Source organism: Oncorhynchus kisutch, linkage group LG5, assembly GCF_002021735.2.
Source record: "Oncorhynchus kisutch isolate 150728-3 linkage group LG5, Okis_V2, whole genome shotgun sequence".
NCBI classification, from domain to species: domain Eukaryota; kingdom Metazoa; phylum Chordata; class Actinopteri; order Salmoniformes; family Salmonidae; genus Oncorhynchus; species Oncorhynchus kisutch.
The window spans coordinates 34,785,687-34,803,035 of record NC_034178.2 but is presented as its reverse complement, the minus strand read 5'-3'; the positions used below and the strand labels follow the sequence as shown (position 1 = coordinate 34,803,035).

General features: G+C 42.1%; 3 protein-coding genes across 4 annotated transcripts; 2 read left to right on the top strand and 1 right to left on the bottom strand.

Annotated features, from left to right (window-relative positions):
* Window positions 1–603: 603 nt before the first annotated feature.
* Window positions 604–2,700, bottom strand: LOC109890958 (transcription factor MafB-like). The gene has a single exon (XM_020483143.2). It carries the CDS (start codon window positions 2,365–2,367, stop codon window positions 1,375–1,377), a length of 993 nt encoding a protein of 330 aa, XP_020338732.1. The 5' UTR covers window positions 2,368–2,700; the 3' UTR covers window positions 604–1,374.
* si:dkeyp-97e7.9 (DEP domain-containing mTOR-interacting protein) lies at window positions 1,597–7,036 on the top strand. 2 transcript variants are annotated; one of them, XM_020483141.2, is made up of 9 exons: window positions 1,597–3,960; window positions 4,277–4,455; window positions 4,712–4,835; window positions 5,086–5,264; window positions 5,414–5,626; window positions 5,767–5,907; window positions 6,189–6,259; window positions 6,367–6,471; window positions 6,568–7,036. In XM_020483141.2, the coding sequence occupies exons 1-9, from the start codon at window positions 3,875–3,877 to the stop codon at window positions 6,691–6,693; spliced, it is 1,224 nt and encodes a 407-aa protein (XP_020338730.1). In that variant the 5' UTR covers window positions 1,597–3,874; the 3' UTR covers window positions 6,694–7,036. The 2 variants fall into 2 exon arrangements, with proteins under 2 accessions (XP_020338730.1, XP_020338731.1); XM_020483142.2 differs by lacking the exon at window positions 5,767–5,907 and having other exon boundaries at window positions 2,761–3,960.
* A 2,911-nt stretch (window positions 7,037–9,947) lies between these two features.
* Window positions 9,948–17,159, top strand: LOC109890955 (activity-dependent neuroprotector homeobox protein-like). The gene is made up of 4 exons (XM_020483140.2): window positions 9,948–10,347; window positions 13,657–13,773; window positions 13,990–14,082; window positions 14,289–17,159. Exons 2-4 carry the CDS (start codon window positions 13,666–13,668, stop codon window positions 16,542–16,544), a joined length of 2,457 nt encoding a protein of 818 aa, XP_020338729.1. The 5' UTR covers window positions 9,948–10,347; window positions 13,657–13,665; the 3' UTR covers window positions 16,545–17,159.
* The last annotated feature ends 190 nt before the right edge of the window (window positions 17,160–17,349 follow it).

Here is a 17,349-nt window from a genome sequence, read left to right as displayed (position 1 = left end):
GACTGTGTGTGAAACATAAATAAATACAATTTTATATATATAGCCATGCTTCCACAGCTTTCTTGGAGCCTGATATACAATGTGTATGCTCCAAGTGCAAAGTTCACACTTGTTTTCTCAGACGGAATGAATCCTAGACGTTATGGTATGGTGAAAGGAGTGTAAATGGAGAGACATTTGTTTTAAATCAATCACTCAATAACCTTTTTTATAAAACACATTTGTCACAGCTTTGAATTTGGTGTTTAATGGAGCTCCTTCTTGTTGTAATGACTGTCCTTCTTTCCACATCAATAAGCCTAATTAAAAGTAAGCAAGATTACATGGTTCCTTTCCATTTTGTCTGTCTGTCGCACTACACTTCTCCTTTATACAGACATGAGTAAAATAATAATTGTACTGCTAAGTGTTAAAACAATATGGCCACATAAAGCAAACCTTTGTCTCTAAAAAAATATATATATTCTGGAGAAAGAAAATTTTACGAAATCTAAAGCCACTGGCTTCCATGATCTAGTCATGTAATCAATGAAAGGATACATAAATGAGCCAGAAAAATGTTTATAAGTGGATCCAACAATTACTCAACAGACTAACACAAAGAAGTATTAATGGCTTTATTGATCTAAAGCAGATGACAAATGATTTCAACATGGCTGGATAGGTAACAAAAATGGTCATTTGCAGGCAATAATAAATCAATAATATTTTTTTTAAATCTAGCTCTTTTTCTTGAACAATTAACAAAAATGTCTGTGAAAGAAAAACAACACAATTTTAAGCCACATCTGGCCAGCAGAACCAGGTCCTCAAAATGCAATGTGGGTAAAAGGATGTCCAGCACAAGGAGACCATGTATGCATTATATTTGTTAGAATAGAATTATCACAGAAAAGCACTTGAGTGAAGATCTGAACACAAATAAGTAAAACCATTTCCAAGTGTTTCGGTGGATGAATCAATGTAAGACAAGATTGAGAGTCGGCCTAGTAGCCTACATGAAGACAAAATTAATATTCTAATTCTCGTATGTAATGTAATTTCATAAATCAGACTGGTTATTCAATTTAACAAAAGTAAGAGGAACTATTTCAAGTATGTTCATGAAGATGTGTGTGTGTGTGGCAAAGTAGCCTACAACAGCCAAGTTCAGGCCTACTAAATAGACAGTTCCATACATGTCCAGCATGCATGATTGATTATAGATTAATATTACAAATCTGACTTATTATCGTAATAACTTTAAAAGCTGAATTAGATGATAGGTTTGCATCAAGAACTAGTATGAAATCATTAATATTGTTAAAACAAATAAGCATATCAATAAAAAAAAAATCAGTAAAATAGATTTTGTGGCTGTTACAAAGAATAAACTCACATAAAATACTCGGGCGAGGAAGGATTGTCACTGGTAGACCCAGTTTCATGGTAACCATTAGAACCAGTCAATTTCTCGCATTTGAGTTTATATGCGTCCCTCTCGCGTGCCAGCCGGTTGAGCTCGTTCTTTAACTGCTCCACCTGTGTGACGAGGCTGGTCTTCTCATGCTCCAGAACGTGCTTCAGCTGAACACGTTTGTAGCGGCAGGATTGTGCATAACCGCGGTTTTTCAGGGTTCGGCGCTTCTGCTTCAGACGCATCACGTCGTCCTTGGTCAGACCCCTCAAGTGCCGATTGAGCTCCCTCACTGACATAGACACCAGCTGGTCGTCGGAGAAGCCGCTCTCCACGTTGAGTCGTCTGTCGTGGCGATTCTGCTGATGGAGGTGGTGCGCACTTAGCTGCGAGTCGGGTGAGTGCTGAGCCGAGTAGTCGAGGTCGTGCTTGTTGTGGTTATATTGATTTTGGCAGTGCATATCTTGCATATCAGGGGGACCCGAGAGGGCGTCGGGTTGACGGTTAAGTCCAGGGTACTGCTGGGCATGACCGTTGAGGTTATGTGCCGCCCCGTACCCTTCGAAATCCGATTGGAGAGCCTGTTGGTGATCGTGTGGAGAGGGTTGGTGCCCGTGGACTGTGGTACCGATGAGGGCCTCCACAGCGTCCTCAGGTGTCAGGCCAAAAGTGTTGGGATACATTTGCTGAGAATAACCTCCACTGCTGGGCGTCCAGTAAAGATCATCATCAGGGTTCCTTTGCTCACCCGGATTATAACTCGGTGATGAGGGCACCGAACTGCAAGGGGTGCTGACCGGGGTGGAGGAGACTGAGTCCGGTCTCTGGAGCTCGCTGCACGGCCCAAAGAATGAGCGGTCGATCCCCTGCATTGTCTCCTTCTTCACATCGAACTTCATCAAGTCGAACGCACTGACATAACCCAAAGGGTTTTTCGGCAGACCCAGGTTTGTATGCGATTCGGCGGTCATTCTTTTCTGGATCTATTTATCTTGGCCACATCCAAGGGTCACAAAACTCAATTCTCTCATGCAGTCTTTTGCAACAATTGCACTATTGGTAAGACGTTTTATACAATCAGTAAGTCCGTCAAATGAAATCTACAGTGAAAATACGCGTGCGCAAAAATGGAAAGAAACCAGTCCTCTTCACTCAAAAGTTTAGAAACGCATACTATTAATCGGACAGAAGAAAAGTGCTCAGAGTCCACGGCGGGGCCAAGAGCTCTCTGCATGTGTGTAGCGCTACTGGTTTCTGCTTGCGAGCGCACTTTCTTCATAAAGAACCGTTGCATGATGTCACACGATATAGACTACACCTCCATGCTCCTCTCCAATAAAAAGACGACGAGAAGGGCAATTTGCATAATAGCTGATGTATGTGTTTTGACAATCCAGCAGAGGTTGAATGTAGAATGTAGCCCACATTTTTTTTTACATAGACCTGCAGACATATTGTACACGTTTTCTAGGCTACTGTGGCCTACTTCTTTATTTAATTTGTGCATACGTTTCTCTTTCCTTCACACTTTCCCTCGCCAATTGATGTATTAAAAGTGTTTATTTTGAAAGACAATTTAGGAACTGATGCTGGAATGCAAAGCATCTCAGGATTAAATAGCCTATGTTAATTCTGTAGGCTATATGTCCAGGGATATATATATATTGTAGTCAATAGGGTTAGTAAATAAACATTTTGTCGTCCTAAATTACCATATGACTTTCCATATGAATAACATAAAAGCGTCACGGTTATATTTGGACAACGGTGCTTATATTTAAGTGCAAGTTCATTCTGCAAAAAGACAATTAAGAATTCTAATAGAGCTGTTGTGCTTTTTGAATAATGCACCACCACCCAGAAAAACAAATAGCCTATCCTATCTCTAATCCATGAGTAGCCCATTGAAAATAAGTGTTTATATTCCACTTGCATGTGTTATTATTTGATTTCTCCTTACATTATATGAAAAGCACAAAGGCTTGATCATAGAGCTATAGGTTAATTCTAAATAACTGTATTTCTATGGCGTTTCTCCTGAGAATGGGCAACCAAATGTTCTATTCATGGATCTATGCTGACCCCTTGAGGTGATATGAGGTAAAACTTCATTCTTGCCCCTCAGTGTGTACTGAACTGTGAATGAAAACTAGTTGTCTGATAGCTACCCCACTCTTTTTAAATTAAAACAAAATGTGAATGTTGGCTTTTTTATAGTGACCTTGCCAAAATAATGTAAAGAGCATGCACAGTAGCCTATACCAAGTAAGTATGATAATGGTGTCTTGTGATTTTCTCAGCACATCACATATTGTACTTTCTTGTAGCCTTCTCTCCCTCGGTTTGTGTGTGTGTGTGTTTATACATAACATCTATCCAACATGGTCAGAGGGTGCTGCTGGGCACTGGTTATTTGGTAAACATACAGGCTTCTAATGAAATGAGTAGTTTTTTTCAGACCAGTGACAGTAAAGGAACATGGAGAAAATGGGAAGCAGCATAAACAGAAAATCAATGGCCAGACTGCACAAGGCTAAAGTTATGATTGCTGGAGAACAACTGAGGTATGAGAGAGAAAGTGTGTGTGTGTGTGAGAGAGAGAGAGAGAGAGAGAGAGAGAGATTGGCTTTCTTTATGGTTATGCTACCTGTTGAAACGTACTGTCTAAATCCGACAAGCTCCTTCCAGATATAGTAGTTTGCATATTTCCTTCAGCTGACCTTCCAATTTAATGTAAACATTTAATTATAAGGGATACAATATCATATAGAGATGTCAACTGAAACTGATTCAATTCATGTTTGAATATATTTCTTAATGTGCCCTTGTCTACTTATAGTAGTTATAGCTGCTTTATTCAACATTTTACCTCACTGCAAGGTTGAGGCTGCATGATGGCAAACTGATCAAGGATCGACGGTACCATCTGCGCACTTACCCCAACTGCTTTGTAGCCAAAGAGCTTACAGACTGGTTGATCAGCAACAAGGAAGCTCCCGATCAGGCCGCAGCGGTCTGCCTCATGCAACACCTGATGGACCATGACATTGTGCACCATGGTAGGGCACCACAATAACATTCCTCGGGGGATATAAAATGCATAGTAGCTTTTCCAAGACCTTATAGCCCTGTCACAGGACAAAGTGCATATCCAACTCCTATAATGCAGTTTCTCACAAGAGCATAAGAGCTTTGCCAAGATACTAACATTGATAATTGATATGGGAGATCCAAAATGCTGAACCATAAAGTAGGGCAATATGAAGACACTCTCAGGACGTTTCCTTTGTCTCTCTTCCACTCTGATCTCTTTAGTTTGTGACAAGCACCCTATATTCAAGGATGCAAAATTGCTGTACCGTTTCCGTAAGGATGATGGCACATTTCCATTTAACACCGAGGTGAAGGTCTTCATCCGAGGACAACGATTGTATGAGCAGTAAGAACTACTTTGTTCACCCTGGGGGTCTCTATCTGTTAGGAACAAGTGTCCTTGCTGAGGTCAAACCCATCTTAGGGTAACCACATCATCTGTATTATGTTCTCAGTATGTGCTAGTTATGGTGATTACGGACTGAAACTTGAAACTTTACCAACTGTATACACAAGTTTGTGTGTAATTGTTCCATTCATTCTGTCTCTGGAGTGCAAAATGGATGTGACCTGATTTGTGTGTCTGTTTTTTGCAGTCTAATAACAGGCAGAGACTCCATTCTGCAACTAAGGGAGGAGCAGGGTGTTGCATACCAGCGCTCCATCCCTGGCTGCCAATTGATGGACTGGTTGTTACAGAATGGAGAGACGGAGAGTAGGCGCCAGGGTTTGGAGTTCTGCCGTGCTTTGCTAGAGCATGGCATCATTCAGCATGGTGAGTTATGTTACCTTTTAACCTTTGGCTGATAACATTGGAGGTAATACTGTTTCCATAGCCTCTCGCAGTTGATCACCTACTCAAATTACTTCTATCAGAAAATTAGTACGATGCTTTTCCTCTCTCCTCTTCCCAATTCCTATTAGTGTCAAAGAAGTACGACTTCTTTGACAGTAGATTACTGTATCAGTTCTGCATCAATTTTCGCCGCCGGCGCCACCTGTCTGAGCTCTTGAATGAAACTGATCGAGACAAAAAGGAAGGTGCATCAGTGCATGCACTGGAGGACAACCATGCCGACAGCCCCTTTGTCCTGCCCAAGATCCCCCCACAAGAGGAAAGCAGTGGTTTTCAATCTGGTAAATGCAAACATAAAAACAAAGCAAGAGCTCTAAAATACTTCATATGCACATTTCTTCCAAGGTTGCCTATACTGTTGTGACACAGTGGATGAGCTGTTTTTGCAAACATGCATGCATTTATGTCTGACCTCTCATAGCAATGCAGCCCAATAAACCATTGAAGATGATACCCAATGTGCATCAGGCCAATTTGAACTCTCTGCAGCTACATGCTAGTGGATATTTACCCCCTGCCACACTCTCCTCTGCCCCAGTGGTGAGATGCAATCCAAAATCAGGTCAGATCGTCCCTCTGTTCTTTTTTGACATAATTAGTTCCGTTCAGGCTTACAAAGATGTAGTCTCCCTAAGCAGTTCGTCTCTGATGAAGACCATTAAGGGCAAAACATAATGTTTTAACCAAAAAGTATAACAACATTTAAAAATAGTTAATATTGAGCAAGAGCGCCTACTTTTTCTGACCTGCCAAGTCTCCCAGAGGTCAACATCGTATAGCAATGCTATTGATAAAATCATGTATTTAAACACCGAAAAGAAAACTCTACATTGGTTTTGACAGTGCTTAAGAGGAATGTAACATGTGAGGAGCTACTGTCCCCTGGTGCACCCTTCATCAAGAGAGTGTTGACGGTGAGCTATAAGGCCAATATACTGTATGTCCTTCCTCTTTCTAGTCTTGTCTCTATTGGGGAAGTAAATATGTTTTAGCCCCCTCATACCAGTGTTTTGCATCTCAGGTGATGGGAGATGCAGTGGGCTGGGGCTTTGTGATCAGAGGTGTGGCTCCAGTTTACGTGCAGGCAGTCGATCCTGGAAGCCCTGCTGCTGCTGCAGGGGTTAAGGTAACACAAACACATACAAAAATAGTTACACACACAGTAATATATGAATATGTGTTTATCATGACATTCTCCTGTACTTCTACTTCTAATGCCTAGGTGCGTCAGTTTGTGTGCCAGGTGAATGGGCGGAGCGTTCTTCACCTGGATTACCGCCAGGTCACCAGGTTGGTGATGACCGGACCTCACACTGTTGTGTTGGAGGTCATGGAACCACTGGGGTGACTTGGAGTCCCTTCAAAATCTTCCAAAATCAGCCTCCAAAATCTCCTGAACTAACTCCCCTATTGTGTGCTGTGTGCCAAATGGGAAAGTTGTGGTATCTTTGGCTGCATTTAGACAGGCAGCCCAATGATGATCTTATCTACTAATTGGTCTTTTGACCAGTAAAATCAGATCTTTTCACATCAGAGTTTTTCCAGTGCAGATCTGATTTGTCAACTGATCAATTACTTAAAAAGATTAGAATTAGGATGCCTGTCTGAACCCAACCCTTGTAGCCTACAAAAATATCTGTAAACTACTTCCAATTTCTTAGGAGTCTTGAAATAAAAATTATCCCAGTGCATGGCTTTGTTGTTGAGCTCTGGATAGCTGAGTTGTAGATTCAGCCTGTTAAATATTATTACGTCTATTCATGATTTAGCTTCAGTAGCTAGCCTAGAGAGAAATTGGCAGTGCCTGCCAAAACTATACTGAAGAAAAATATAAACAAGGCTATATGAGCTGAAACAAAAGATCACAGAAAATGTTCCATATGCACAAAGAGCTTCTTTCTCTCCATTTTTTTAACATCCCTGTTAGTGACATTTCTCCTTTGCCAATATAATCCATCCACCTGACAGGTGTGCCATATCAAGAAACTGATTCAACAGCATGATCATTACACAGGTGCACCTTGTGCTGGGGACAATAAAAGGCCACACTAAAATGTGCAATTGAATGTTCATTTCTCTACCATAAGCCTCCAACAACAAGTAGCAGCAGTGTACAAAACAATTTTTTGGGCTTTCCTCTGACACCGCCTATTATATAGGTCCTGGATGGCAGGAAGCTTGGCCCCAGTGATGTACTGGGCCGTACACACTACCCTCTGTAGCGCCTTACGGTCAAATGCCGAGCAGTTGCCATACTAAGCGGTGATGCGACTGGTCAGGATGCTCTCGGTGGTGCAGCTGTAGAACATTTTGAGGATCAGGGGACACATGCTAAATCTTTTCAGTCTCTTGAGGGGGAAAGGTGTTGTCGTGCCCTCTTCACAACTGTCTTTGTGTGTTTGGATCATGATAGTTTGTTGGTGATGTGGACGCCAAGGAACTTGAAGCTCTCGACCCGCTCCACTACAGCCCCGTCAATGTTAATGGGGGCCTGTTTGGCCAGCCTTTTCCTGTAGTCCATGATCAGCTCCTTTGTCTTGCTCACATTGAGGGAGAGGTTGTTGTCCTGGCACCACACTGCCAGGTCTCTGACCTCATCCCTATAGGCTGTCTCAGCATGATAATACACGGCACCATGTCGCAAGGATCTGTACACAATTCCTGGAAGCTGACAATGTCCCAGTTCTTCCATGGCCAGACCTGTTTGGGATGTTAGCTGGTAGGTGTATTTACGGACATATTCAATTGCTCCCTATCCCAGTCTGCTGTCCCCACATGCTTCAAGATGGCCACCATTGTTCCTGTACCCAAGAAGGCAAAGATAACAGAACTAAATGACTACCGCCCCGTAGCACTCACTTCTGTCATCATGAAGTGCTTTGAGAGACAAGTCTAGGATCATATCGCCTTCACCTTACCGGTCACCCTAGACGCACTTCAGTTTGCATACTGCCCCCAACAGGTCAATAGATGATGCAATCGCCATCAAACTGCACGCTGCCCTATCCCATCTGGACAAGAGGAATACCTATGTAAGAATGCTGTTCATTGACTACAGCTCAGCATTCAACACCATAGTACCCTCCAAGCTCATCATCAGGCTGGTCCTGGGTCTCGACCCCGCCCTGTGCAATTGGGTCCTGTAGTTTCTGATGGGCCGACCCCAGGTGGTGAAGGTAGGAAACAACATCTCCACTTTGATGACCCTCAACACTATGACCCCACAAGGGTGTGTGCTCAGCCCCCTAATGTAGTCCCTGTTCACCCACGACTGCGTGGCCATGCACACCTCCAACTCAATCATCAAGTTTGCAGATGACACAACAGTAGTGGGCTTGATTACTAACAACGCGAAGACAGCCTACAGGGAGGAGGTGAGGGCACTCGGAGTGTGGTGTCAGGAAAACAACCTCTCAATCAACGTCAACAAAACAAAGGAAACAGCAGAGGGAGCACCCCCCTATTTACATCAAAGGGACAGCAGTGGAGAAGGTGCAAAGTTTTAAGTTCTTCGGCGTACATATCACGGACAAACTGAAATGGTCCACCCACCCAGACAGTGTGGTGAAGAAGGCGCAACACCGCCTCTTTACCCTCAGGAGGCTGAAGAAATTTGGCTTGTCACCCAAAACCCTGACAAACTTTTACAGATGCACAATCGAGAGCATCCTGTCGGGCTGTATCACCGCCTGGTACGGCAACTGCACCGCCCTCAACCGCAAGGCTCTCCAGAGGGTGGTGCGGTCTGCACAACACATCACCGGTGGCAAACTACCTGCCCTCCATGACACCTACAACACCAGATGTCACAGGAAGGCCAAAAAGATAATCAAGGACAGCTCGGCCATCGCTTATCCATATATTTATATTTATATTCTCATTCACCTCTTTAGATTTGTGTGTATTAGGTAGTTGTTGGGGAATTGTGAGATTACTTGTTAGATATTACTGCACTGTCGGAACTAGAAGCACAAGCATTGCGCTACACTCGCATTAACATCTGCTAACCATGTGTATGTGACCAATAGATTTTGATTTGATGTGGATGCTCTGGATCAACATGTATGACAGCGTGTTCCAGTTCACAACAATATCCAGCAACTTCGCACAGCCATTGACGAGGAGTGGGACAACATTCCACGGGTCACAATCAAGAGCCTGATCAACTCAGAGGAGATGTGTCGCTCTGCATGGTGGTCACACCAGATACTGACTGGTTTTCTGATCCACGTGTCGCCCCTACTTTTTTTTATATACATCTGTGACCAACAGATGCATATCTGTATTCCCAGTCATGTGAAATCCTTAGATTGGAGCCTAATGGATTTATTTCAATTGACTGGTTTCCTTATATGAACTGTAACTCTGTAAAATCTTTGAAATTGTTGCATGTTGAGTTTATATTTTTGTTCAGTATATATCAAAAAGGCAGTAGTATTCCATGGGCCCACATATCCTGGATTATGTGGGTGGGTCCAGTTCAAGTAAAACATACTTCTAATGAAACTTTCCTTAATTATACACGTAAGGATCATTGTTGTGACCTTTGAAACAATTACATACTCAGTGCTAAAGAAAGCACGTATATCAGAAAAAAAAATCGTAAATGAAAAACTTCTCATCCCCAAACATTCACTTCCGTCTTTTTCTCCTCGCCATTTTGGATTGTATTGTTGATTTGGTTGGGGTTAGTTGGGAACATTCAGGAGGGAAGGATTTATTGATGATTATCAGAGTCTATTGTAACAGTCCAATGTATTTTTATCTAATATGCACTAGCATGTATCACAAATATTTAGTCTGTTAGAAAGTAATCTAACATATTGCAGATGGCACAGAGATTCGGCTAGCTAGCTAAGCAGCAACACCGGCTTGGCGAGGACGAACAACTACTGCATCATTGAGTTGGATTCAATCGTTGGCCAGCTAGCGAGCTAACGTTACTTGTAAACTAGCATTTGGGCTCCCAGTTGTTTTGTGGTCGGGTTCGGGGACATACCAGGTAAGATTGGTTGGAGGAAAGACCCAAAATGTGTTTTATAATTAGCTAGCTAACATTAGCTAGCTACGTTATGTGAGGCAACTATCGTTAACTAGCTGACAAACATGCATGGCTACGCTAGCTAACTGATCGGCTGGACGTTGGCTAACTACTGCATGCTAGCCAGCTCGCTTTCTACTAAGCTTAACCCCAGACGTCAGCTAGCAAGTCAGTTAAATAGTAACTAGCATCCATGATGTGTATTTTCTACTTCAGTTTACAGTCATGTATTGTGTTTAACAACGTTTTCTAAATAACCATCGTGGTTAGCAAGCTTACCAACACCAGAGATCTAACGTTAGCTGGCTTCTATGCTTGCTAAAAATTATGCCCTTTCACGGTAACAATAGCTAACGTTAGCGATATACTACCCAGACTGTTCAGTGCACTGACATTTGGAAATAGTCGCTAGCTTTTTACTGTTAACAATATAGCTAGTTTAGGTACCATAAGTTCAAAAGCCTAACTTGCAGGCACAACTAAGCCAAGTTAGCTAGCTAATTTAACGTTAGCTAGATAGTCGTCTCAAAATCTTTGACTGAACGCTACCATTATTACCAGGTTTAGCTTGCTGTAGTCACGACATCACTAGCTAGCTAGGCCAAAATATATGTTGAAAATAAATACTGTTGTGCCAGAACTAAAGTCCCATCACTTCTGTGCCATCCATGCGGCTTTCTTGGGATTTAGCTATGATTTTCAACTGCAAATAATCATAACTAACTTCATAGCTAAGGCATCAGAGTGATTTTATACGAAACATGGGCATAAAACATATTTTTGAGGATTTTCACGAAATGTTCTCCATAGAATGGTCCTTTTTGGAGGAACGATTGTTGACATATATTTGACTTTGGATCTAAAAGCTTAATTGCGAGATAATTAGTTGGTATGTTTATGACATTTTGGCTTTACCCATGGCTCCTTTAAACCAGTTAAAGGTAACTAAATGTAATCGAAATGTCCTCTACAATATCCTCAAAAGTAATTATTTATCATGAGAGGGCCATTAACAATAACTAGTAATGCTGCATACTCAAAGGTTAAAATCTCACCTTTCCGATAAAAAATAGTTATACATTGCTGAGGTGTAGTCACCTTTGAGGACAGAAGCTCAAGTACCCAGTACAAATATGATGAAAATATGATATATTTCATTCCTATTCAACAAAACTGTATGAATAAGGCTTGAAATGACTTGTATACTTTCTAAATAATGCATATTCAAATTCTAAAACAACTAACAAGATTTCACCTTCCTTATAACTGTAAAATGTATATTTGTATGTTTAGTGTTAAACAAAATGTGCAGATTTTATAAATGTCTCTTAATCAAAATGTATTCCCCCGATAGCTGTGAACGATTCAAAGAGCTTTAGCTTGTCTTCCTGAACTCGTTAGGAACTCGACTTTCATCTCATATTAATCTTTTCCGTCTATGACAGCGTTTTTTTGTTTAACGTGTATGAATTATTTTAGAGTAATGGCTATAATTTGATTTCTGAATGTGCTACCGCGATGAAACCACACTCTCTTGCTGCGCTACGATGTAAGGATTGCAGGCATATGCTTTGTTGGTGATGTAGGATTCAGCCAGGAGTTGAAAAGAAAATGAAATGTTAGGAGGGACACCCCAGCTTCAAGTGGTTTCAGATTTCACAGGCTGAAAAGGGGACCTTTACATCAGAGGCTTTAAAAACTCCATAATGTTTAATCTGTAAGCAGGGCCGGCTCTAGCTTTTTGGGTGCCCTAAGTGGGCCCTTTAAATAAATAAAAAAGTGGCCCCCCTCTTGACAGTGTAGACAGAAATGGACATTTTAACGTTAATTTCCTGCAATATCACACATTTTTCCATGGGGTGGATAATTTTTACATTTTATAACACATTACAAGCAATTCTGCTAATTTTGTCATGGGGCGGAGAGACCTTTCTGCAGTTTTAATCCTTAACAAGCTGGCCACCACAAGTGTTGCAAAATACATTTAGATCTATATTATTCAATTATTTCATCCGGTTGACCGTTTTATGTGTGGATTAATTGTCGGAGTAGAGGACCTTGTGCATTTCAGGTAAAATAACAACTCAGTGTTTATATCACAGGACAAATTAGCTAGCCACAGAAAGCTAGCTAAATAGGACAAATTAGCTAACAAGCGCTAGCTAGCTAAATTGCCATAAATGTATAATGCTTTTCGACCTGTCCCCAAATTAATGTAATTGGTTTGTTTGATATTTGAACCTGCGTGTTGTGATTGCGTTTTGTGTGGGTGGACAAAATACATTTATGCATGATGGCGCACGCGCACAACTTGTTTGGGTTCCGTGCTAGTTTAAGTAAATAATTAAAAATCCCCATCAAAATCAGTCAGTTTAAGCTAGAGAGATCAGTTTGAGTGGCCTGCGTCTCAGTCCGCCGCATCCGCCTATGTCTGTTTTCCACATCTGCGGTCGAAGGTGGCCAAGCTTCTTCTCACAGAAATGTCTGTAGCGTCCGAAGGGTTTGGCCTATACATTTTTTTGACCACTCTATGGAAAGGGGAGACTCTGACAATCACAGTGGTGTTCTTTTTTGCTCTATGACCCCCCCCCACACACACACACACACAAGTCAAGTGTTACGGGACTTCACATTTTGCCATGACTTATGCTATGTTAATGATATCTTAGTGACTATCAAAATCAATGGGTTCCCCCTGGAGGTCAGAGCCTATGGGCACGTGCTGTAAGGGCCTGGTTGGTTTGCCCATTATTACTACAAGTATAGATAACTCGCTAGGATAACCAATCTAAAACTTGCATTGCAGTGCCATGTTATAATTTTTAACTAGCTGAGATCCCACTCTGCAACTTTGATATGCCTGTAGACTGGAGTCTATTATGTTCAACAATTTATAGAAAAATGTGCCGAATCAAACAACAACAAAAAATCTTATTCATAAATTAGTATAAGAAAATTGTTATTGATTGGTTAGCTGACAACGTCACAAACGATGCACGCTATTCAATGTGGCAAAGTCTGTGTGTTGTGATTCTGGGTGGCCAGATTGCTAGCAACAATGACAAGAAGCTGCCATGCAGGGAATCGTAGGTAGCTCATTTCAGCTATTTTTATCTTATTCTTGATACCATGTCTTGTTTTGACTGATGTCATGTCTATGCGAATATAGCTAAAATTCACTAGCTAGCTAACCATCAACTGTAACGATGTAGGCCATATAGGTTTGACATGAGTACTAATAGAATTCTCCCTGATTTATTCTTCTTGCAGACTGGAAAGATGTATCAACTCCCTGTGAACAACCTCACTAGCATACGAAGAGCAAGGAAACAGGTGAAGAAGGCACTTAGTGACATTGGACTGGAGTACTGCAAGGAGCAAGCGGAGGTGAGCTTAAATGTTTATTTTTCATAGCTTTTACCTATCACTAAGGTTTTGGTTGAAGTGTGTCTGTTACTTCTGTGAGTTTCATTTATAATTTTGTAGTCACTTGTGCTCTCAACCATTGTGGTGGTAGAAATGAATAGGCATGTATTCCAATTTGACATGATCCAGCATACAGTTTTGTGATTTCTGATCAAATTGCTCTTCCCTCTCACATAGGACCTCAAAGAATTTTGCCCAGATGAGAATTATGTGAAGAATACTGTCTGCCTGGAACTTTGTTCATGGGATCCGTCATTCTCCAAAACACAGGTAAATCACTCGCACTAGTCAATTTAAAGATTGGTTATTCAATTACCACTTATTTTGGGGCATGTAATGATTATAGTGCTTCTTTGTTGGTCACAATCATAAATCAAACTAGTTTTGGATGAAGGAGCAATCATTAACAAAACAAATTTAAAAAATTTGGTGCAGTGTCCCATTCTTAAACTCTCCTGGGTATTTGTGTCTTACAGGAGTACCGGTCAAAGCCTTTCTGCTGCACAGAGTGCCATTTCTCTTCCAAGTACTACTCAGGCTACAAGAACCACTTTCGAAATGTCCACAGGAACAACTTTGAGAGCCGCATCCTGCTGAACTGCCCTTACTGCACTTTCACTGCGAGCAAGAAGACTATGGAAACTCATGTCAAGGTCTTCCACATATCCAGTGCGGTGCGTCAGGGTCTGGGTGCCTACCAGGGGGCTGCTATGGGCGCAAATAACAAGGTGGAGAGGGCAATGTACTATTGCAAGAAGTGTACCTACCGGGACCCTCTGTACAATGTTGTGCGAAGGCACATCTACAGGGAGCACTTCCAGCATGTGGTCTCACCCTATGTTGCCATGGTCTCAGAAACATCAGTCAAAAATGGAGCCAATGCTGTCAATGGTAACAACATCCTCTGTAAGCGCTGTCAGTTCTCCACCCGTAGCTATGAGGCGTTAGTGCAGCATGTCATTGAATATCATGAGCGCATTGGCTCTCAGGTGACAACCATGATTGGACATGCTAATGTTGTGGTGTCTAGACCCCAAAGCTATGGTATGACCCAGAAGGGTTCTGTGGTGACTGGGGGTCGTACTCTGACGTCTGAACAGGTTAGCCATATGGTGGGGGCCCATCAAAAGCAGGGGCCTTCTGGACTGAAGAATATGACCAGTCAGTCCTCTATTGCTGGCCAGCGTTTGACCATTCCTGGCCATAGTGGGTTGGGAGAAGGCAGAGCCTCCTTATCCAATAACTTAACGTCACCCTCAGGAAAGCAGGTTTCTGGTGCTAACGCTAGTCTTACATCCCAAACACAGAAGTGGAAGATATGCACGGTCTGCAATGAGCTCTTCCCTGAAAACCTGTACAGTGCTCATTTTGAGAAGGCACACAAGGCTAAGAAGGTATGGGCAATTGCAAAGTTCATCATGAAGATCCACAACTTCACCAGTAAGTGTTTGCTTTGCAACCGTTATCTGCCAAGTGACACGTTGCTTAACCACATGCTGATCCATGGGCTCACCTGCCCACAGTGTCATGCCAGCTTCAATAATGTGGAGAAAATGCTGGATCATGTGGGTCAGGCTCACCCAGATGACTTTGTTGGTCCTCCAGCTGCCTCCCCGCTAACCTTTGACCTCACAATTGGGCAGGCTAAGAACAAGATCATACAGCTTATTGTTATAACCTATAACATGAAGGAACCTGTAGCTGCCCAGGAGCAGTCTATGGCTTCCCATGCTCAGAACAGCTTCCTTGCTCCAGTGAAGAGTCTGCCTTCAAAGATGCCAGAAAGAAAGAATGACATGCTTGCCAGAAGTCAAGCCACTGTATCTGGCAGCAATGAGGTTGGCAAGACCCTATGCCCACTGTGTTTCACCATCCTCAAGGGTCCCATCTCTGATGCATTGGCACAGCATCTGAGGGAACGACACCAAGTGCTTCAGACGATGCACCCTGTGGAGAAGAAGTTGACGTACAAGTGCATCCACTGTTTGGGTGTCTACACCAGCAACATGGTGGCCTCCACGATCACTCTGCATCTTGTGCAGTGCCGAGCTGTGGGCAGGGCCCAGAAGGGTCCGGGACCAAAGTCTGCCTTAACACTCAACTCTTCTGGTGCAGGGTTCTTAAAGCGTCAGCTACCCACACAAACCATGTCTGACTCCAAGAGGATGAAGATTAACAATGATGTTGGATATTACCCCATGGACAAGCCAGGGGAGGCTGTGGATCTAGTGTTGGAACCCAGAAGCTATGAGCACAAGACCTATGAGGCACGAAAAGCCTTCCTCTCAGCCTATTTCAATCGTCGTCCCTATCTAACCTCACAGGAAGAAGAGAAGCTGTCTGCAAGCCTGTGGCTCTGGAAGTCTGACATTGCCAGTCACTTCGCTCACCGAAGGAGGTCATGTGAGAGGGACTGTGAGACCAGGAAATTGAAAGTGCTACTTGGCTTTGACATGCAGGCACTCAAGGGACTGAAGCATGACATGGACTTTGAGGAGAAAACCAAGCTCCCTGTCACCTCAGTGGAGAAAGCCTTTAAGTCTAGGCCGACACTTAACACAGACCAAAGCAAACGATGCGAGACAATTAACTGTACCCTCAAGCTAAGTACTTACACAGAAGTGACAGAACCCATATCAATTGACTCGTCTGATAGTGAGTCAGAACAAGAGGACTGTTCTGTTAAGAATGGGGAAGTTGACACACACAAATCTGTGGATGTCACATCTTAAGAGAAATCAAACCTGCCAGAAGAGAGAACTCCAAGCATTGATGGGCCTTCAAGAGAGAAGGTGCCTTGGTTTGATAACATGAGACATCAAAATGAGAAGTCTAAAAGACCTGCGGTACACAAAGTATAACGGGGGTTTGGTGCAGGTAATCATTGCACACTACAATTATTCGGTTATAAGAAAGTATGAGAGGCTGACAGGACAAATGAAGACTTCATAAAGTCAGTGGGATGCGCAGTTTAAGTAAAGAACAATGACTTATGAATTAGGAACTACACAAGTATAGAAACAAACTTAACTTCTGGCTCCAGATAAACGTTTGCTGAAGTGAGCTAAACAATGGTGCAAAATAAAATGTATGGTGTCTGTAACTAATATTGGCTGTAACATTGTACATATTTAGGCCTACATTAGATTATGCATACATTCAGACTAATGTCACCGTTTTAAGTGTAATAAAAAAAACTTTCACTCTTCATATAGGCATATGGGTTGTCCACCCATATGATGTATTATTGTCATTTACATTTTAGAGATAGCAGGGTAATATGTATGCCTATGTTCACTTTTGTTTAATAAAGCTGTTTGCAATTAACCTTCTCATTTGATCAACACTAGTATCACGTCATTGTGCCCTTCTGTTATGCAAATATATTCCATTGCACAATTCATTTATTAAAGTAAAAATGTTTGTTACATTTTCATTAAATGTTTGGTAAATTGAAAAGGTCAACTCTTAGTAATATACCCTCAATGAAAGGGTAAGTAGATTATTTATAAAGATAAATATTTGTACAAAATCTGA